Source organism: Heterodontus francisci, chromosome 3, assembly GCF_036365525.1.
Source record: "Heterodontus francisci isolate sHetFra1 chromosome 3, sHetFra1.hap1, whole genome shotgun sequence".
Classification (NCBI taxonomy): Eukaryota; Metazoa; Chordata; class Chondrichthyes; order Heterodontiformes; family Heterodontidae; genus Heterodontus; species Heterodontus francisci.
This window is the reverse complement of record NC_090373.1, coordinates 87898973-87921298: the sequence shown is the minus strand read 5'-3', so window position 1 is coordinate 87921298 and position 22326 is coordinate 87898973. Positions and strand designations below refer to the sequence as shown.

At 43.0% G+C, this 22326-nt stretch overlaps 1 protein-coding gene across 3 annotated transcripts in view; it reads right to left on the bottom strand.

Moving 5' to 3' along the window:
* msraa (methionine sulfoxide reductase Aa) overlaps nt 1-22326 on the bottom strand; it is a 395564-nt gene that overhangs the window by 180412 nt on the left and 192826 nt on the right. For all 3 annotated transcript variants that reach the window (XM_068024102.1, XM_068024103.1, XM_068024101.1), the window contains one exon: nt 21268-21387. In XM_068024102.1, coding sequence (XP_067880203.1) covers nt 21268-21387 — 120 coding nt within the window. The remainder of the gene's footprint in view (nt 1-21267; nt 21388-22326) is intronic.

The window sequence follows — 22326 nt, the reverse complement described above, 5'->3', positions numbered from 1 at the left end:
TCAGGGCTATTCACTGCACTAATGGCTAATGATGCCAATAAGGCTTCCACAGACAGAGGGAGACAACAGATAAAATTAGATCTGTACAACTACAAGAAGTGTAATTTAGCAGACTACAGACATTCTCAACTTCCTTTTCGTGACTGAACAAATTGCATCAAGCCCTGCCTCACAGGTCTGCAGAAATCACAGTAGCTGTGTGCTGCATTACATTGTAATGAATTATGACTTGGTGTTTCCGAAAGCTAAAGAGGATGAAGGTGAAGCAACAGGAAAAGTGTCTCTTTCCCCACGCATGAGCAGGCTGCACAGGAAGGGGACGAGGTGGGTCTTGGGGAATCAGCAACCGAGAAAAGACACATAGCCCACATTCTCCCTGACAGCCCAGAAGTCCTTCTAATGGGGTTTCTTGTTGTCTATACCCATGGTCTGTATTTTCTAACTCTGACTTCAGCCAGCAATACCTTCACAGAGGCATCAGAAAACCTGCGATCCCATGTTTCTGCTGACCCCACCCACCCAAGGCTGCTGCTCCCTCAGCTGCTGGAAAATGAAGGAGCCTCTTTAATCAGCTGCAGTTTTTTAAAGAGCCACATTTCCCTTTGTCTTTGTTTAGAAAACCTGTGTGTAGGTGTATTTCCACTCTATCCCATCCTACATACTTAACACGCTGGGAGGAACTGACAGCAGGTTATCAGCAGCAGAGTCACGTGGATGGCAGTATTCCCACTCCACCACGAATGCACCAACAGGAGAGATTTTAGCTCCGGGTGTCAATTTTCAACCAGGCTAAGCTGCTACAACGAATAACCTCATCATACAGACCAGTCAGCAAGTGCGAGTGCTCGTAAGCAATGGAATTTAATTCATAATTGTGTGAAACCAATGTCCTTTCCACTGTATTGATACACTAAGCTAAGGATTATGCTACAGAAAATGATATGTGATAGCACCACAATTCTCAAACAAGCCAAAATAGGACACTGTTCAAAAAAATGAGACACCAAAATGAGGGACTTCTTTATTACAATTATGCTGAGAACCCTTTTGTTCCCCCTTCTTTTCGTTATGGCCTGTGTTCCAATAAGATGAACTGTCTGTTAATCTGACCTGAATCAGTCAGTTCTAGAAAAGGCTTTGATGTGTGACAAACTGCAAAATGTGGGGCAGTGCAGAAGTATGAGCAGCACATTAATAATCAAAAATGTTGAAATCAAAATTTGATATGATGATCCACTGCCCAATTTCTTTCCTGCTTTTGCAGGAGTAATTTTCTACTGAGGAACCAGCAGCGTTCACAACATGGGAAACAACTTAACTGGCATCAATTTTATGAAAAGGTACAAACTGGTTAGGATTGTATTCTCCTAACTTTGCCGTGGTGTAAATATACACTACCAGATAACCGTTTGAAAGAAAACAAATTACTTCCACACAATTTGCAGAAAGGCCCACCTAATTGTCCTGTCTTTGTATGCAAGACAGTTTATTGTTTTAATTTAACTATTTAATTCTGACCCATAACATTCTGGCTTCTCGCTGATTGTGATAACACAGTCACAATGCCTGGAGGTTTACCCGGCTAGACACCAAACAAAAGCATTTTAAATGTAAAGGAAATCTTACTTTTTCATATTAACTAGTGGATGTCCCAAGCATTGCTCATTTTTTTGCATTTTGAAACCGAAGCACATTAATAAATAACATACTGCTCACTCAATGTAGGCAGACATAAATTTGTGCCCCTCGCATACCATAGCTACATGAATCAATAATGTATTGTTAACACAGCAAAATTAAATAAATAAATCTGTGCAGTTGACCTGCTTCTGGTGCTCATCACACAAAGAAAGATATGCATTTATACAGGATATGATTACATCTCAGAGCGATACCAAAACACTGCAGATTATAAATTACTCAGAAGTACTTCAACTGTAGCTATGCAAACAAAATAACTTATATATTTGGAAACAGACTAGGTGATTGTGGGAAATGAACACAATAGGCATTCCATCATATTGCATATAAATACTAAAAATATTAGAGACTAGGTATGTGGTGTCACTGGGCAGCATTGAAAGGCACAGGGCTGAATTTTACGCCCCCCCCCCACCGTCCCACAGAGCGGGAAGGTGGTGGTGGGGGGGGGGGGGTGCGTAAAATGGAGTGGTAGACTCGGGGGTCCCTTCCCGACCTGCTCCTGCCTCCGCCACCATTTTACACAGGGCGGCAGCGGCGAAAAACGGCCGGCCCGCCTGCCCACCCCAGGCCAATCAATGCCTTTAACTCGCCACTTAAGGGCCTCCGCCCACTGCCAAGGGGATTTTACCCTTAGCCGGTCAGGCGGTCCAGGACCAAGAAAAGCTGCCTGGAGAAAGCAGGTGGCTCTCTGACAGCCCGGGGGGAGGGCCCTCATGAACAGGCACCCTGTGCCCGATAGAGGGCTGCACCCAATGCCCCAACAACCCCAACACGCCCCCGCCGAACTCCCAATTGACAACCCTTGCTTCGCCAGGGCCCGACCAATTACCCCTGACGAGGCCCCAAAAACTTACCATTTCCCGGGTCCATCCTTCATCTTCCATCCGATGGCTGGGTTGCAGTCCCAGCAATTGACACCACTCCCGGTGGCGCTGCTGGGACAGAGAGCTGCCGGCCCACTGATTGGCCAGCAGCTCCATGAGGTGGGACTTCCTGCCTCTATGAGGTGGAAGTCCCACCTCAGACCAATTAAAAGCCTGGAGACCGTAAAATGCGGGCCAGATCCCCAGGCCTGGTGGAGGCTGGATCGCCGCTGACTTTGCAGTTGGTGTTGGCTCCAGTCCGACGAGGGTAAAATTCAGCCCATGGTATTCTAAGATGCATATGTGCAGAAATGTGGAATGCATTGCAAAGCAAGGCTGCAACTTCATTATCAGTGCTCAATAAATGGAGCAAAAGGCAAGTTAAGAGTCTCAGGAAGAAGAAAGCCTGTGTGGGGGAAGTTGCTGATGGTTTTTGAAGATTGGTTGGTTTACGGGCATGCTTTGTATTTTTCAGACAGAACTGTTGAATTTTTCATTTGATTATTTTGCAATAAATCTTAGTATGATGTGATATGCTGCTGAAAAGATTCTGAAATACACTTTCAGTGTTTAACTTTGGTTCCTTTTCTCGTGAAGAAAATATTTTTTGACAGTGGGCTGGACTTTGTACTCCCCCAGGCGTTGGGTTCTGTGGCTGGGGGTGGGGGGGGAACTGAAGCTTCTTCCGGATGGGGCCCGCCACGGACCTCATAACCGGGAGGGCTCAGCCCGCTCCTCCCAGCGGTGGCGAAGCTCCGTGGCGGCACCCCACCCAACCCCCGCTGGCTGATGGGACCGCAAATAAAACATTCAAATCAATAAAAATTAATACATTTAAATAGACTTACCTGTGATCTTAAGGGTCCGCCACGATCTTCGGCATGGCGGCTGGCACTTCCACGACTTCAGATCCCCATCCGGGGAAACACAGTGCCACACTGCTGGGTGGGGTGGGGGGGGGGGGGGGGGGGGAAGGAGGTAAAATTTTCAGTGTGGTGGGGAGGGACAGGGTCAAATAAACATAATGGGTGTAGAGGATGGTGGGAAGATTTGAACTTTAAACTTTGTGCAGTTTTGGGGTGGGGGGAGCAGACAAATAGTTACTGTAATTGTTATTGGAGGGGGTGAAGCATTATAAAGTTATTGATTTAATTTGGGGGGGGGGGGGGGGGGCGGGGTGTATCTTTAAAAATTTAAATGTGCCAGCTGGGCTGGCTGCCCTTTAAAAATGCCACCATGCCTGCACACAGGCAGCTGACGCCATTGCCAACGACGGACAGCCCACCACCTCCACGCGATTTGGGGGGCGGGCTGCCTGGCTATCTAAATGAGCCGCCGCGCAGGAGATTGCGGCAGGCTCTTAAATTCCAGCCCAGCATGTGTGTTTGTGAGTATTATTTTTTTTTCTCATTGGTTGATTTTTACCAACTGTAAATTGCAAGTGCACCAGTTTGTTTCAGCACCCTGCGGATATATTTGACGCTAACCTTTTAATTATACAGTTGGATAGACAGGATTTTATATTTCAACATATTTTATTATTAGCTCAGTTCTTTGCAGGCTGTGTCAATGTTTTCTCCTTGCAGACCAGTAATTAGATAAGTTACCTGCCGGCATTATATTTCGACGTAGATGTTCTAAAAGTCACATACAGCAACTTTTAGCTTAAAAAAAATCACATCATCAATTTATATAGCACCTTTAATTTAGAGAAACATTTATTTTATGGAGATTCTTAAAGGAGAATAGGGAGGTGGGGGTTTAGCGATGGAATTCCAGGGCCTTGGGTCTCTAGGCCGCTGAAGACTTGGTTACATCATATAGGTTAACATGATATAGATGTAAATATATTAAAAGTGTTGCATCCATCACATGTTCATAGTGCACTGGAAAGTATATGCCGCACATTAAACTGTCGTATATGTAAAATGTCAGTTACACATGCATCCCGTCCTGCAAATGTTCCTGAACGGCTGAAATAACCACTATCTATGAACTTGGATATGCTCAATTACTCAAACATAAACAGGTAGGGCAAACTACTACTCATGAATCAACAAAACGCACAGGTGGTCAATAAAATCGCTCCAATTTTGCTCCAAGTTGCCAATCAGGAACCAGCCAAAAATCTCATCAAATTGTTCACACAGTTCTTCATGATTTATTTTGGCAGTCATGTTGCTTCCTCAGCTAGTGTCTATATAGCTCCTAAATATCCAGAATTAATATATAACAAATCAAAACAAATAATTCACCAAAAATATTTAATTTTATCTGTAAATTTGTACAAGTCCTGTTCAAAATAAGGTGCTTTGTTGCAGAGGCCTACTCACCCTCAGAGGCCTCAGACTTCAATTTTACACCCAATCTGAAGTCCCTTTTACTAAAACCAGTCTTTCGCTCCACATATTTTTTACTAGTTTAGTCACCTCTTCTAAAAGTGGTAGCCACATTTCCAATCTGTGGTTTCCTTTCCAATCCTTACTGCTACTTGCCTGTTCCCTGATGCCAACTCTGCCTTGCTTAGACATGGCACATGCATTGTCCTCCAGCTACCTCCTATGCTGCATGCCCAGCCTAGCTGCCCCCAAATCTCTGCCTGTCACCCTGTACGAGTCTATATCCTGCTATGCTTCCAGCTCCCAATCTCCAAATCTTCCCAGCTCTTGCGTCTAAGGAGTATCAAGGGGATGGAATATTCCATCAACAGGAAACCAACATTCAAGCAACAAAACAACTGGAGAGAACAAAAGAGAGGAATCCACCTCAATTTGAGAACACTGCACAGGACCAGCGCCCTGAAGACTCTGAGGGCAGCGAAAGGCCTAGCCACAGTCAGTATTTCTCCCCTCAACCCTACCTATCATACAACTTGAATCACCAAGAGAGAGGGGAGTACATGTTCAGCTTTGCTGCAAAATCAGTAGTCAAGGCGAGGTTACAAAAATAATAAAAGGACAAAACTAAAGAATCTGTATCTGAATGCACATAGCATTCGAAACAAAACAGATGAACTGATAGCACAAATAGAAATAAATAAGTACGATCTGATAACCATTACAGAGACATGGCAGCAGGCTGACATAGATTGGGATCTGAATATTGAAGGGTACATGACATTTAGGAAGGACAGGAAGCTAGGAAAAGGTGGAGAGATGGCTCTGTTAATTAATGATGGTATTAGCACATTAGAGAGGGATGACTTACGTTCAGGAAACGAGGATGCAGAAGTGGTTTGGGTAGAGATGAGAACTGATAAAGGCAAGAAGTCACTCATGGGAATGGTGTACAGGTCCCCTAACAGTAGCCACATGTTTGGAGAGAATTTTAAGAAAGAAATAATGGGAGTTTGTCAGAAAGGTACAGCGATAATCATGGGGGAATTTAACATACATATAGACTAGAAAAATCAGATGGGCAGAGGTAGCCTAGATGAAGAGTTCATAGAATGTTTTCAGGATAGTTTCTTAGAACAGAACGTTCTGGAGCCAACCAGAGAGCAGGCTATACTAGACCTGGTATTGTGCAACGAGATAGGATGAACTGATGACCTCATAGTGAAGGCGCCGCTAGGTAGCAGCGATCATAATATGATTGAATTTTACATTCAGTTTGAGGAAGAGAAGAGTGGGTCCAAGACTAGTATTTTAAACTTAAATAAGGGCAACAATGAGGGCATGATAGCAGAGCTAGCTAAAGTGAACTGACAAATTAGGTCAATAGAGATGCAGTGGCAGACATTTAAGGGGATATTTCAGAATACACAGAATAGATACATTCCAACGAGAAAGAAAAAGGTGGGACCCGCCATCCGTGGTTAACTAAAACAGTTAAAGATAGCATTAACTTAAAGAAAAAGCCTATAATTGCGCAAAGATGGGTGGCAGGTCAGAAATTGGACAGAATATAAAAAACAGCAAAGAATGACTATAAGATTGATAAGGAGGGAAAAATTAAGAGTACGAGAGAAAGTTAGCTGGAAATAAAAAACAGATAGTAAGAGTTTCTATAGATATTTAAAAAAGAAAAGAGTTGACAAAGTGAGCACCGGTCCTAAAGAAAGTGAGTCTGGGAATTAATAAGGGAAAAAAAGGAGATGGCAGATGAATTGAACAGATACTTTGCATCGGTCTTCACTATAGAGATTACAGGTAACATCCCAGGAATATCTGTAAATCAGGAAATGAAAGGGAGGGAGGAACTCAGGAAAATTACAATCACCAGGGAAGTGGTACTGAGCAAATTGTTGCAGCTGCACGCTGACAAGTCGCCAGGTCCTGATGGACTTCATCCTAGGGTGTTAAACGAAGTGGCTAGTGAGATAGTTGAAGTGTTAGTTTTAATTTTCCAAGATTCGCTAGATTCGGAGAAGGTTCCATTAGGTTGGAAAATAGCCAACATAACTCCTATATTCAAAAAGGGAGGGAGACAGAAAGCAGGAAACTACAGGCCAGTTAGCTTAACATCTGTCTTAGGGAAAATGTTAGAAACTATTATTAAAGACGTTAATAGCAGGGCACTTTGCAAAATTCAAGGTAATCAGGCAGAGTCAACATGGTTTTGTGAACGGGAAATCATGTTCAACCAATTTATTGGAGTTCTTTGAAGAAATAACATTTGCCGTGGATAAAGGGGAAACTAGTGGATGTACTGTACTTAGATTTCCAGAAGGCATTTGATAAAGGTGCCACATCAAAGATTATTGCGGAAAGTAAAAGCTCATGGTGTAGGGAAACATATTGGCATGGATTGGCTAGCTAACAGGAAACAGAGAGTAGGCATAAATGGGTCATTTTCTGGTTGGCAAGATGTAACAAGTGGTGTGCCACAGGGATCAGTGCTGAGGCCTCAACTTTTTAAAATTTATATAAATGACTTGGATGCAGGGACTGAAGGTACAGTTGCTAAATTTGCTGATGACACAAAGATAGGTCGGAAAGTAAGTTGTGAAGAGGACATAAGGAGGCTACAAAGGGATATAGATAGGTTAAGTAAGTGGGCAAAGATCTGGCAAATGGAGTATAAAGGTAGGAAAATGTGAAATTGTCCATTTTGGCATGAAGAATAAAAAAGAAGCATATTATCTAAATGGTGAGAGATTGCAGAGCTCTGAGCTGCAGAGGGATCTGGGTGTCCTAGTGCATGAATTGCAAAAGGTTAGTGTGCAGGTTCAGCATGTAATTAGGAAAGCTAATAGAATGTTATCATTTATTGCAAGGGGAATTGAATACAAAAGTAGGGAGGTTATGCTTCAGTTATACAGGGCATTGGTGAGACCACATCTGGAGTACTGTGTACAGTATTGGTCTCCTTATTTAAGATGTAAATGCGTTGGAAGCAGTTCAGAGAAGGTTTAACTTGACTAATACCTGAAATGGACAGGCTGTCTTATGAGGAAAGATTGGACAGGCTAGGCTTGTATCCGCTGGAGTTTAGGAGAGTAAGAGGTGACTTGACTGAAGCATATAAAATCCTGAGGGGTCTTGATAGATTGGATGTGAAAAGGATGTTTCCCCTTGTGGGAGAATCTAGAACTAGGGGGTCACTATTTAAAAATTGAGGGTCACCCATTTAAGACAGAGATGAGGAGAACTTTTTTCTCTCAGAGGGTCGTGAGTCTTTGGAACTCTCATCCGCAAAAGGCAGTGGAAGCAGACTTTAATTATTTTTAAGGCAGAGGTAGATAGACTCTTGATAAGCAAGTGGGTGAAAGGTTAGCGGGGGTAGGCGGGAATGTGGAGTAGAGGTTACAATCAGATCTGCCATGATCTTGTTGAATGGCGGAGCAGGCTTGAGCGACCGAGTGGCCTACTCCTGCTAATTCATATGTCCATATGTAATAGCAGCAAATCTTTGACAAGGTAAGATTTCCATCTACACCCTGCCTTTGTTCCTGACCCCAGATAATGTCCTGGAGTCAAAGTTTAGTTTAGTTTAGAGATACAGCACTGAAACAGGCCCTTCGGCCCACCGAGTCTGTGCCAACCATCAACCACCCACCCATACCAATCCTACACTAATCCCATATTCCTACCACATCCCCACCTGTCCCTACATTTCCCTACCACCTACCTATACTAGGGGCAATTTATAATGGCCAATTAACCTATCAACCTGCAAGTCTTTGGCATGTGGGAGGAAACCGTAGCACCCAGAGAAAACCCACGCAGACACAGGGAGAACTTGCAAACTCCACACAGGCAGCACCCAGAATTGAACCTGGGTCGCTGGAGCTGTGAGGCTGCAGTGCTAACCACTGCGCCACTGTGCCGCCCTAAAGAAAGTAATTATCATCATTTGGATGGGCCAAATGATGCCACCAGTGGATCACCTGCAACAGGTGGGTGGAAGAGGTGGGAAATTGCCTTGATGCTGCCATAGCATAGTGTGGCCTAGGATACTGACTGAAGAATAAAAGCATTTTTTGTAAAAATTAAAAAAATTTACATTTCTGCTTTGTCAAGTGCATTTTTTCGCTTTACTATACTTTAAAATTTAATGCCTCTCTTGCAATCAATGGCAACACATTGGCATTTCTTGCATCCAAGCGTTGCTATATCACAAATGATGGACATTACATTACACTCACCCAGACATCATATACTCTGCAACACTTCTGAAAGTGAATTACAGAAGTGGTGTTGCGTGGGGGTGATCCGGCCGGGACCAACTCCCCATTTCAATTTCCGTCTCGGCTCATCAAAGTTATGCCAGCATAACCACACTGAGTACTGAAAGGGGCAGAAAATGTTATGAATGTTGTGAAGATTACAACAGTTCAAGAGAGACATCATGGTGTACAAGTAATGTCGACATAGTTTGCCGAGCAGATTGATTTTTGCTGCATACGCTAGTGTGTTTAATGCCACCTCCCTTCATCAGCTTGGAGATTTCACCAGTCAGAGCTCCATCCAATCCTCTGCTAAGATAACCTGGTGAAACTGCTAAATGCACTAAAGTGCAGCTTAATTTATTTATCTTTCCTCATTCAGCATTTGTTAACAAACTATTCATTTTCATCAAATTCTTCTGGTAAATCTCGTAGCATTTCTCAGCTAAACAAGAAAATCATATGCTCAGAGTGCTCCTGTGCATTGAGCTTTCAGTTTCTGGAATGTTTTGGCTCATATGTGCACTTTCATCCTCTGGTTCCCAATATCCTTAACTTAGATCACCATCACATCAAAGAACTATATAAATATCACTGATGCCATCTTACAGATCAAATGACAAGCGACTCATTGTTTGGACATATGACGAGGGACTTTCCAGGGTGGGTGGAAGAGGAGAGAAATTGCCTTGATGCTGCCATACTCTATTGTGGCCTAGGATACTGACTAAAGAATAAAAGCATTTTTTGGTCCGCATAGTGAGCTGAAACATGGCAAACATTCACCAAGCAGCCAGAGGAATTATTTCAGACACATCCTGAAGTGCAGCTTGTAGCTGTGTGGCATTGATACAAACAATTGGGGGATTTTTGCAGCAGACTGACAAAGATGTTCAACATGACAAGGACTGAACAGCTTTGAAATGCAGCATAGTCGACAGCAGCAAAAAAAATGGTTGCTGTAGAAACAGCATCAGCGCAATAACAAATCAGCAAATCGTGCTGCAAAAAACCTTGAGCTTCTAAATTGAGGTCACAGAAAATGAACAATACTCATCCAGTCAACTTTGTAGTTGATGGGCTAGTAACCTGCGTATGCATTTGGAAGATGGCATGTTTTGTGCCAAGTATGTTATAAAATCAATTCAATAAAGTTTGATTTTCATTTTGTCACATTTGTTACTGTCCCTTCAAGTCAACTTGATACTATAATGCAATCATACACTTAAAATATGACACACTGCTTAGGACTATCTCAAGTGCATAGTAGATTACATCATAGTGGATGATAATTAATCCTTATAGTTGCCTCATTTAAGATTCCTAACTCGCAGGCAACAAATCAGATGTGCGAAAGAATTGGAGATATGAAAGGTCTAGCTTTATGTGACATGGCACGTGTTTAGTGCCTTCCTGAAATGTGGACAATGCCAGTGTGGCTTATGTACATCAGATCTGCTCTAATGATTGGCTTGATTGGTTTAATGGCCAAAGAAAGCAAGAGCGGACATTCCTATCGTGCCTTTCACAACCTCAGGACATCCCAAAATACATCACAGCTAATAAAGTACATCTGAATTGTAGTCATTGTGGTAGAGAAACACAGCAGCCAGTTTATGCACAACAAGCTCCCACAAATGGGAACGAGATAGATGACCAGAGAATCTGTTTCAGCGCTGTCGGTTGAAGGATAAATATCAGCCAGGATACAGGGGGAAATCCCCCACTTTTCATCAAATAGTGCCATGGGACCTTTTATGTTCACCTGAGGAGGCCGACAGAACTCCCAAGAGTGCAGCAGTCTCTCAACGCTGCAATAAAGTGTCAGTCTAAAATATTTATTATATCACTGGAATGGGGCCTAAACCCAAAACTTCCTTACTCAGAGACAAGAGAGCTAGCACATAGCCAAGGTTGGCTGTTCCGGCACAAATTCCTTACAGCTAGATTAAGTCATACATGTAAAATTTAGACTGTATGCATTGCATCACTGATAGTGAGACTGCATAACTTAGTGGACTAACTGCAATAATATAATGCACACAGAGTAACTTTAGTCAAAATGTTTGATCAGACAAGGACAAAAAGACATTAGAATTAAGGTTTTGGGAAAGAGATGCAGGGGGGATGTGAGGAAGAACTTTTTCACGCAGTGAGTGGCAATGAGCTGGAACCTGATGCCTACAGGGCTGGTGGAAGCGGAGCCAGTCTAAGATTTCAAAAGGAAATTGGATGGGCACTTGGGGGAAATAAACTTGCAGGGCTGTGGAGATAGAGTCAGGGAATGGGACTGGTTGGATTGCTCCACAGAGAGCCAGCATGGTCTCGATGGGCCAAATGCCTCCTTCTGTGCCATAACGACTCTATGACTGGAGTTTTGCTGCTACGAGCTAAGACCTGACATCAGGACCCAATGCAGGTCCCGAGCCTGCACGAGAGGGCAGCGGGATCACAGCGGCAATCTTCCCAGCAGCAGCCAATTAAGAGGAGGCTTCCTGGGGCCGGCAGCTCTGCAGCCTCAGCAGCCCCACCGACAGAGGTGGCCGATGCTGAGGCTGTGAGTGGTAAGAGGCACCAGGCGCCCTCAGAGGCAAGTAGAAAATTGTATTTCTGTGCCGGGGCGCAGGTGATCAGAGGGGTAACCCCTCCACTGAGAGCCCTACCTTGGGGGTATGGAATCTCAGGCAACCAAGGACACCCCCCCACCCCCACCCCAGGAAGCTGCTGAGAGACCGCCTCCACGTAGCTGGTGGCATCTTCACATGGTGGGGTCTGGGCCGCCGCTGGCAAAATGTAAGCGGCCACGGAAAATGGCTGTCAATTGCCCTTTTAATTATGTAAATTGGCTGCCTGCCTCAGTTGGCGGAGGGCTGAGCCATTGAGAATATCCCCTGGTGGCACTAAAACATTGGGCTTCCCTCCTGACGCTTTTCCCGCTCCTCCCGCCTCCCAGCCTGTCTCCAATGGGCTGGTAAAATCCCAGCCTAGGACTCTATGACATTGCTCTTTTAATCTGGTTTAAACAGTGGCACATGGTTAGAAACATAGAAAATAGGATCAGGAGTAGGCCATTCAGCCCTTTGCGCCTGCTCCGCCATTCATTATGATCATGGCTAATCATCCAACTCAGGAACCAATTCCCACTTTTGCCTCTACCCTTTGATCCCTTTAGACCCAAGAGCTATATCTAACTCCTTTTTGAAAACATACAATGTTTTGGCCTCAACTGCTTTCTGTGGTAGCGAATTCCAAAGGCTCACCACTCTCTGGGTGAAGAAATTTCTCCTCATCTCAGTCCTGTAAGGTTTACCCTGTATCCTTAGACTATGACCCCTGGTTCTGGACTCCCCTACTATCGGGAACATCCTTCCTGCATCTACCCTGTCAAATCCTGTTAGCATTTTATGGGTTTCTATGAGATCTCCCCGCACTCTTCTGAATGAACCCCAGCGAATATAATCCTAACCGACTCAATCTCTCTTCATACGTCAGTCCCGCCATCCCAGTAATCAGTGTGGTAAACCTTCACTGCACTCCCTCTATAGCAAGAACATCCGTCCTCAGATAAGGAGACCAAAACTGCACACAATATTCCAGGTGTGGCCTCACCAAGGCCCTGTATAATTGCAGCAAGACATCCCTGCTTCTGTACTCAAATCCTCTCGCTATGAAGGCCAACATATCATCTGCCATTTTTAACACCTGTTGGACCTGCTTGCTTACCTTCAGCAACTGGTGTACGAGAACACCCAGGTCTCGCTGCAAATTCCCCTCTCTCAGATAATAATCTGCCTTCCTGTTTTTGCTACCAAAGTGGATAACCTCACATTTATCCACATTATGCTGCATCTGCCATGCATTAGCCCACTCACTCAACTTGTCCAAATTTATTTTATTTTTTATTTATTTAGAGATACAGCACTGAAACAGGGCCTTCAGCCCACCGAGTCTGTGCCGACCATCAACCACCCATTTATACTAATCCTACATTAATCCCATGTTCCTACCACATCCCCTCAATTCTCCTACCACCTACCTACACTAGGGGCAATTTACAATGGCCAATTTACCTATCACCCTGCAAGTCTTTGGCTGTGGGAGGAAATTAGGAGCACCCGGCGGAAACCCACACGGTCACAGAGAGAACTTGCAAACTCCGCACAGGCAGTATCCAGAATCGAACCCGGGTCGCTGGAGCTGTGAGGCTGCGGTCCTAACCTCTGCGCCACTGTGCCGCCCTGAAGCCTCTCTGCATCCTCCTCACAATTCACCCTCCCACCAAGTTTTGTGTCATCTGCAAATTTGGAGGTATTACATTTAGTTCCCTCATCTAAATCATGAATATATATTGTGAATAGCTGGGGTCCTAGCACCGATCCCTGCGGTACCCCAGTAGTCACTGCCTGCCATTCAGAAAAAGACCCATTTAGCCCTACTCTTTGTTTCCTGTAAACCAACCAATTCTACCCCCAATCCCATGCGCTTTAATTTTACACGCTAATCTCATATGTGGGACTTTGTTGAAAGCCTTCTGAAAGCCCAAATAAACCACATCCACTGGCTCCCCTCATCAACTCTACTAGTTACATCCTCGAAGAATTCTAGTAGATTTGTCAAGCATGATTTCCCTTTCGCAAATCCATGCTGACTCTTAAATTAAAATGCAAGGGGCTCAAATTGTAACATCCAATACTTCCATCATTAACATCAGTTTGGATTTTAAAAGAAAGGCCCTTTGCTCATTTCATGCCATTCTTCCAAAATTCCGACACTGCTAAGTACATCAACTGTTCTGACTTCAACCACCTTCTGTGGAATCCTGTTCCAGCTATCGAACATCCGGTGTGTAAAGAAACACTGCTTGGGACTGGTTTAACATCATTTTTCACAACACTGAATTTGTGCACCCTTTGCCTGCTGCCTTTAATATTTGCAGGTATTGCTATAAGTTTACTTCCTCTATCCCACTAAACATTTTAAATACTGCTGCAAGGTCTCCACTCAAATAATTCTTTTGAAGCTGAAGGGCCTCAACTCATTTTGCCACTCCTTATTTAGCACCAGATATCAGTCCCTTTGCTCCTCTCTGCATTGTCTCAACTGCCAAGATCACTAGAAATATCGGAACATAGGAAGATAGGAGCTGGAGTTGGCCATTCTGCCCCTCAAGCCTGCTCCGCCATTCAATAAGATCATGGCTGATCTAACTGTGGCCTTAACTCCACTTTCCTGCCTGCCCCCCATAACCCTCGACTCCCTTGTAGATCAAAAATCTATCTAACTCAGCCTTGAACATACTCAATGACCTAGCCTCCACTGGTAGATGGCCTCCTTATGTCATGGTAACCAGAACTATATATAGTACCTCAAGTAATGCATGACCAAAACAGAACAGTCTCAATCTCAACTTATGCATTCCATCAAATAGTGTCGGTGTTTTTTTTTAAAGTACTGCAACAAGTCTAATCATCAATGCTACTTACAACATATTTGCAACAACAATGTTCCTTCAGTCTTGAATTTATAGTCATTTACAACTTTGCAAAAATTTGACCTTGGTACATCTTTCCTATGTGTGCATCCAGTATCTAGATGGTACACTGTCTTAGCAGCAGTGGCATTGGTTGTTCTATTTTGGGCTAAAGATCCACAGCTGTTCCGGTGTACCCCCACTATAATATTAGCAGGAGTCTGGAACACTTAGGAAGGAGGCCAGGACCCAATATGGCAATTCCTTGCTTTGCACTGAGGAATCTGAGCTGGCCTGTTGGGAGCTGAGCCTTCATCTGCTCCTAACAAGGCCACCATTGCTGCTCATTAATTTAGTATGTTTTGCACATAATGTATACAGAATGGCTAATTTACTTTAAATTACCTGTATTTTATGTAGTGTAATGATCAAGAACTAACAGCAATAAACAAATTTACATGGAGAGGCAATCACACTAAACAAGAAAAGGCAAAGTACCTATGAAAATGAATCATTACACTCATTGTTGATGACATCAAGCAGCACAAGATTTTCTATCGCTTTTTGATAACTTCTGTGCTCATCAAGGTGAAGAACAGCAGTGTTGAAGAATAGAACATTTTTTCACACACTTAGTATCAGGCCTTCAGGCCCACTGCATGTATAGCACGGTTGAGACATAAACTTTTGCTCTCAGTAGGACACTACCATTCCCTTTAACAAACCATTCCTCCATGGGGTCTCTGACTGGCTAAACTGTTGCCAAATTGTACGGTTTTACATTCTCACCCATTAAGTATTGGGTTGCGACTGTATAAACTTATTTTTCTAAAGAAATTTCTGGAGCGGATTCAAAAGGAGCAGAGGTGAAAGAATAATATTCTAAGACATTCACCATCCAATTCTCTTCATGATACAGATTATCTGTATTTATTAGAATTTATTAGGCTAAAAAACCCTTTGTTGACCGTGAGCTCAAATACTATCGAATCCGAGTACTGCGATATCTAGAAAACTATTAGCCTGTACTGCTACTATTTTTATTTTTGATTTTATGTCACAATATTTGATTCTTTTAGATTTTAAAACTATTCTGCAGTTTAATTTAGGAAATACCGTTTCTTTTTTACTGTTTATTCAATATTCACATTTCTGAAACCCTCTCAATCTGTTGCAGACTTTCATTTTCAATAAGAGGCTGGTCTTTTGAACAGTTTCAATTTCCAGGTTAGTATATTTAGTAATGCATGTTGCTGCTTTTTATATCTGTTCCATTTTCTTCAGTAAATACACACAAAAGAGCAAGCATTGCTGCTTCACCTTACAATGCAGGAGACATTCCCAGCTACGCACTGGAACACTTCATTACAGTCACGCAGTCACGTACAAACTTAACCCAGTATTTCCCAGTCAAGTTTAGTTTAGTTTAGAGATACAGCACTGAAACAGGCCCTTCAGCAACTGAGTTAACTCTTAAATAAATGAGAATTCTCACTGAATACCAACATACAGCCAAAATGATCTGCTGCAATATAGTAAGTGTATTTTACTGTGTAGGGTAGGCAAGTTTCTAATTTAAAAAAGGTTATCCAGCGCTTTTCACGATCACCGGACATCTCAATGAAGTACTTTTTGAAGTGTAGTCATTGTTGCAATGTTGGAAACATGGCATCCATTTGTGCACAGCAAACTTCCATCAACCGGCAATATGATAATGACTAGATAATCTGTTTTTGTGATGTTGATCGAGGGATAAATATTGGCCAGGACACCGGGGATAACTCCCCTGCTCTTCTTCAAAATAGTGCCATGGGATCTTTTATATTCACCTGAGCAGGCAGATGGGCCTCGGTTTAATGTTTCATCTGAAAGACAGCACCTCTGACAGTGCAGCACTCCATCAGTACTGCACTGGAGCATCAGCCTTGATTTTTGTGCTCAAGCCCTGGTGTGGGACTTAAACCTGGAACCTTGCGACTCAGAGGCAAAAGTGCTACCAACTGAGCCACAACTGAACTCAAATAACAAAATATACATATTATGATTTCCTTTACACAAGAAAATTGCTGTAAAAACTTAATATATTTTTCATTATACATGATATGTACAAACTTTGCGAAAAGATTCCTTAGACATTGTTCTAATCTCTGCCTCCAAATTAATCAGAGTCCATATCAATGATAGGGAATATGTCCACACCTTTTCTCATCAGTTAGCTTAATAGTGTGAAAATTATAATTTTGCTGGAAGTCCCTTAAAAAAGCCACAATTGTAGGAAAAATAGCAAACAGAGATGCAAAAGAATTCACACTCCTAGTGAAATCTTGTGTTGCTTAAGAGCATTGGTGTTCCAACACGCCAGGTAAACGAATAGCAGGACACAGGTCCTCATCATAATTTCCCATTCTCAGTCAGTCAGCGAAAGCAAGACCAAATGTTTCTTTATGAAGAGGCAGGAAAACTGGGAGGTGGAGTTCTGCCTAAACATTTTTAGCCACACGTGACGGCCATTTAAGGGAGCAGGACCAATCTGAATCTGAGAGCAAGTCACTAACCTGCTCCTCAGCTGCAGAGAGGTGTGTGGCACAGGGAGAGGTGAAGAGTAAAATAGTTTTTTAAAAATCTGTACTTTTAAACAAAAATAAAATATTGGGAAACATTTCACAGTCTCAGTCTTGGCTCAGTTGGTAGGAGTCTCAATTCTGAGCTAGAAAGTTGGGGTTCATGTTCTGCGCCAGAGACTTCAGCACATATCCCAGGCTAACAGCAGTATTGATGGTGTGTTGCACTGTTGAAGATGCCAACTTTTGGATGAGACATTAAACTGAAGCCCTGTGTGTCCTCTCAGGTGGCCAAAAAAAATCCCACTGCACTATTTCAAATGGGAGCAGGGAAATTATCCCCAGTTAAAAGGTAAGACGGTAGATAAGCAGTGGCAGACATTTAAGAAGACATTTCATAACTCTCAACAAAAATATATTCCATTGAGCAAGAAAAACTCTGAGAAGGATAAACCATCTGTGGCTAACTAAGGAAGTTAAGGACGGTATCAAATTGAAAGAAAAGGCACACAATGCTGCAAAGACTAGTGGTAGGCCAGAAGATTGGGAAAATTTTAGAAACCAGCAAAGGTGACCCAAAAAAGCAGGAGGAATTAGAATGAGAGTAAACTAGCAGGAAATATAAAAACAGACAGTAAGAGTATCTACAAAGGATATAAAAAGGAAGAGAGTAGCTTCATCCCTTAGAGGATGAGATGGGGGAATTAATAATAGGGAACAAGGAAATAGCAGAAACTTTGAACAAATATTTTGTATCTGTCTTCACTGTAGAAGACACAAAAATGCATCCCAATCGCAGTAGAGGGAGGAACTTAAAACAATTACTATCACTAGAGAAAAAGTACTAGGAAAACTAATGGGACTAAAGCCCGACAAGACCTCTGGACTTAAAGGCCTGCATACCAGGGTCCTGAAAGAAGTGGCTGCAGTGATAGTGGATGCATTGGTTATAATCATCCAAAATTCCCTAGATTCTCTAGATTCTGGAAAGGTCCCAGCAGATTGGAAAACCAAGAATGGAATGCCCCTATTCAAGAAAGGAGGGAGACAGAAAGCAGGAAACTATAGGCCAGTTGGCCTAACATCTGCCATTAGGAAAATGCTGGAATCCATTATTAAGGAAATATACATTGGAAAACCATGGGGGAATTTTATCCTGGCGGCGAGGGTCTCGATGTCCCGAGGACGCCTCCTCTACAGTAGGCCCACCGAATTTAGTGCCAGTCACTTAAGTGGACAGTGGCGGGCCTTCCATGGGATGAAGGACTCCATCGCCGGAAGTCCCACCCTTGCAGAGCTGCCAGCCAATCAGAGGGCGGTGGCTGCTGGTGCATCTGCACCTAACAGAGGCCAAGAAGCATCACTGAAAACAGGCCTCAAGTAGGTCAGGGCGGGAGGGAGGCGGGGGGAGGAGGGGAGGAGTTCGGCAGCAAGGGCAAGGGTGTGGCTCTCAGCGGGCCCCCCATTCTGGCATTAAGTGCCTTTTAACAAGGGACACCGCCCCCACCAGCAGCCCGCAGGATTTTCCGTGCCGTGCCATGTTTCCCGTGTGGTGACAGGGCTGCATGGTTAATTGCGGCAGCGGCGGAAAGAGGCCCTTAATTGGGGGTTAATTGCCCAGTTAAGGGCCTTAATTGGTGGTGGGGTGGGAAGGCCGTTCATAGGCCTTACCGCCCCGGACTAAATTTTGGCTGAGGCAGGATGGTAGCGGGAACCCCCTGCCACCATCCCACCCAATTTTATGCTCTCCTGCCTCCAAATTTGCCACGGGGAGAGCACAAAATTCCCCCCCATATTGCAATCAGGCAGAGTCAACATGGGTTTATAACAGGGAAAGGGAAACCCTGTTTGACAAATTTATTAGAGTTCTTTAAGGATGTAACAAGCAGGATGGATAAAGGGGAATCAAGAGATATAGTGTATTTGGATTTCCACAAGGCATTTGATAAGGTGCCACATAAAAGGTTACTACACAAGATAAGGGCACGTGATGTTGGGGGTAATATATTAGCATGGATAGAGGATTGGCTAACTAACAGGAACCAAAGAGTCGGGCTAAATGGGTAATTTTCACGTTGGCAAACTTTAACTAGCAGGGTGCCACAGGGATCAACTATTTACAATCCATATTAATGACTTGGATGAAGGGACAGAATGCATTGTCGCCACAATTGCTGAAGATACAAAAATAGGTAGGAAAGCAAGTTGGGAGGAGGATACAGAGAGTATGCAAAGGGATATAGATAGGTTCAGTGAGTGGGCAAAAATTTGCCAAATGGAGTATAATGTGGGAAAATGTGAGGTTATCCACTTTGGTAGGAAAAATAGAAAAGCAAAATATTATTTAAATGGAGAGAGACTACAGAATGCTGTGGTATAGAGGGATCTGGGTGCCCTCGCACATGAATCACAAAATGTTAGCATGCTGTTCCAGCAAATAATTAGGAAGGCAAATGGAATATTGGCCTTTACTGCAAGGGGGATGGAGTATAAAAGTAGGGAAGTCTTGCTACAACTGTACAGGACCACCCCTAGAATACTGCGCATAGTTTTGGTGTCCCTTGTTAAAAGGCAATGAATGCCAGAATGGGGGACCCGCTGAGAGCCACACCTTTGCCCTTGCTGCCAAACCCCTCCCCTCCCTCCCAACCTGACCTACTTGAGGCCTGTTTTCAGTGACGCTTTTTGGCCTCTGGTAGGTGGAGATGCACCAGCAGCCACAGCCCTCTGATTGGCTGGCAGCTCTGCAAGGGTGGGACCTCCGGCGCTGGAGTCCTTCATCCCATGGAAGGCCTGCCACTGTCCACTTAAGTGACTGATTTATTTAAGAAGGAACATCCTTGCATTGGAGACAGTTCAGACAGGGCCCATTCCTGGGCTACCTTATAAGGAAAGGTTGAGCAGGTTGGACCTATACTCATTTGAGTTTAGAAGAATGAGAGGTGATCTTATTGAAACATAAAAGATTCTAACAGGGTAGATGCTGAGAGGATGTTTCCACTCGTGGGGGAATCTAGAACTAGGGGGCACAGTTTTAGAATAAGGGGTATCCCATTTAAGATGGAAATGAGGTGGAACTTCTTCTCTCACGGGGTTGTTAATCTTTGGAATTCTGTACCCCAGAGAGCAGTGGAGGCCGGGTTATTGAACATATTCAAGGCTGAGTTGGACAGATTTTTGCTCTACAAAGGAGTCAAGAGTTATGGGGGGCAGGCAGGAAAATGAAGTTGAGGTCACGATCAAATCAACCATGATCTTATTGAATGGTGCAGCAGGCTCGAGGGGCCGAATGGACTACTCCTGCTCCTATTTCTTTTGTTTTGTATGTTCTTAAGTATCCTGGACAATATTTATCCCTGAAGTACCACCTAAAAATATACTATCTTGCCATTATCACACATTGCTGTTTGTGGGACCTTACTATGCATCAATTGGCTATCACAATTCCATTGCCACAGTGACTACACTTCAACAGTACTTCATTCGTTGCGAAGTGCTTTGGAACGTCCAGAAGTTGTGAAAGATGGTATATGAATTTAAGTCTTTCTTTTTTCTTCCTTTTTAACACATTGAAGCATGTTGCATTATTTCCCGCTAATGGAGTACAAATTATTACTCTACAGTTTAAGTGATTACAGTGCAATCGTTAATCCTTCAGCGTGGTCATACATTAAACTACATGCAGTGCATTACTTATTGGCACACACAATACCAACAAAAAACACAAATAACTGTGTATCAACAGCAAAGATCGATCACAGAAAGCACTTATTTGGGACTGATTTCAAAATTGTACTCCCATCCCCAAGAATTATTACATCTCTCAGCTTTGCTCTCATGGTTCAAGACAACATCCAAGCCTCTTGATAAGATTCCCGACTTATAATCATTATCAGGTATCCAAACATCAATGTGACATGTAAGCTATGAACTTTTCTGATTAAAATTTTGTTTTAGAACTTTTTTCATACGTTGTTGGCACATGTGCAAGTGCTTCCAACTATGGCAGTGCCTGTAATGCCACTTGGTCTGAAAGCACAGAGGAAAATTCAAACATACCTGCACAGACCTCTTTATAGGTTGGGTTTGGAGTAAATCCACCAGCATATCCAACCTGAGTGGAATAGACACCTTTTTGAACCCAGAATTTTCTCTCAGCACCCCAGAAACAGCCCATGCCTAAATAAAACAAAATCAGAGTGGTTGCATAAGTACACTGTATAGGGATATAATGCACACAATCTAATGAATGTCAAGATCAAAGACAAAATAAAATAGCTTATCAGGACCTTAATGGAATCGATGAATCTTACATATCTCTTTTTAATTTTTTGCTTTTCAAAAATGTAGGCACTTCCCTTTTAAAATCATTATGAATTCCACTTCCATCACTACTATACCAGTAATTTGATTAACTTAGACTTCTGGTCAAAAACTAGGTGATGCAATGGATTAGCAGGTCATCATTTCAACTCTGGGACCTGGGCTTAAATTCAGCCCAGACAGATGACACAATATGTCTCTACCATCTACTCTAAGAAATCACTAGTTCCTTGAAGACAAAGGTCCCCAGAAGAAAGTTGCTCCAAATGTGCTAGTAATTGCTAATCCCATTTAAGAAGCTATTGAAGATGGCTGATGTGGGGTAAGGAAATGTCACAATGGTGTAGTAGAGCCATGTGTTTTTTAGGTTATGAACAATATAGGACCTTTTACTATACCCAATCTGGGAGTGTTTTACAGAGTGTTACTGAACTCCTAAAATGGGAAAATGTTCAATTTCCTAGCACTGACATCCATTTTCTGGAATATAAATATTTTAAAATAAACAGGTTTTTAAACAGATCAAAATCGGGCAAATGACCTGTAACTAATATTTACTTAGGTCATAACCAACTGGAAAAGTGCAAGAGTTACTTTCAAAATAAAAACCGAATTGTTCTACCGGATATTTTATATAAATAGAAAAATGACAACAACAGAAGAGTGAACTGTGAAAGTCACCATATCGAGCTCGACCTGTTCAGGTGTTTTTTTTCTGAAATAGTATTAATTTTAATCCTGCCTTGGCAAGAGAGACAATTTCCCTCACCTCCTTATTAAATCAACATCAATTTC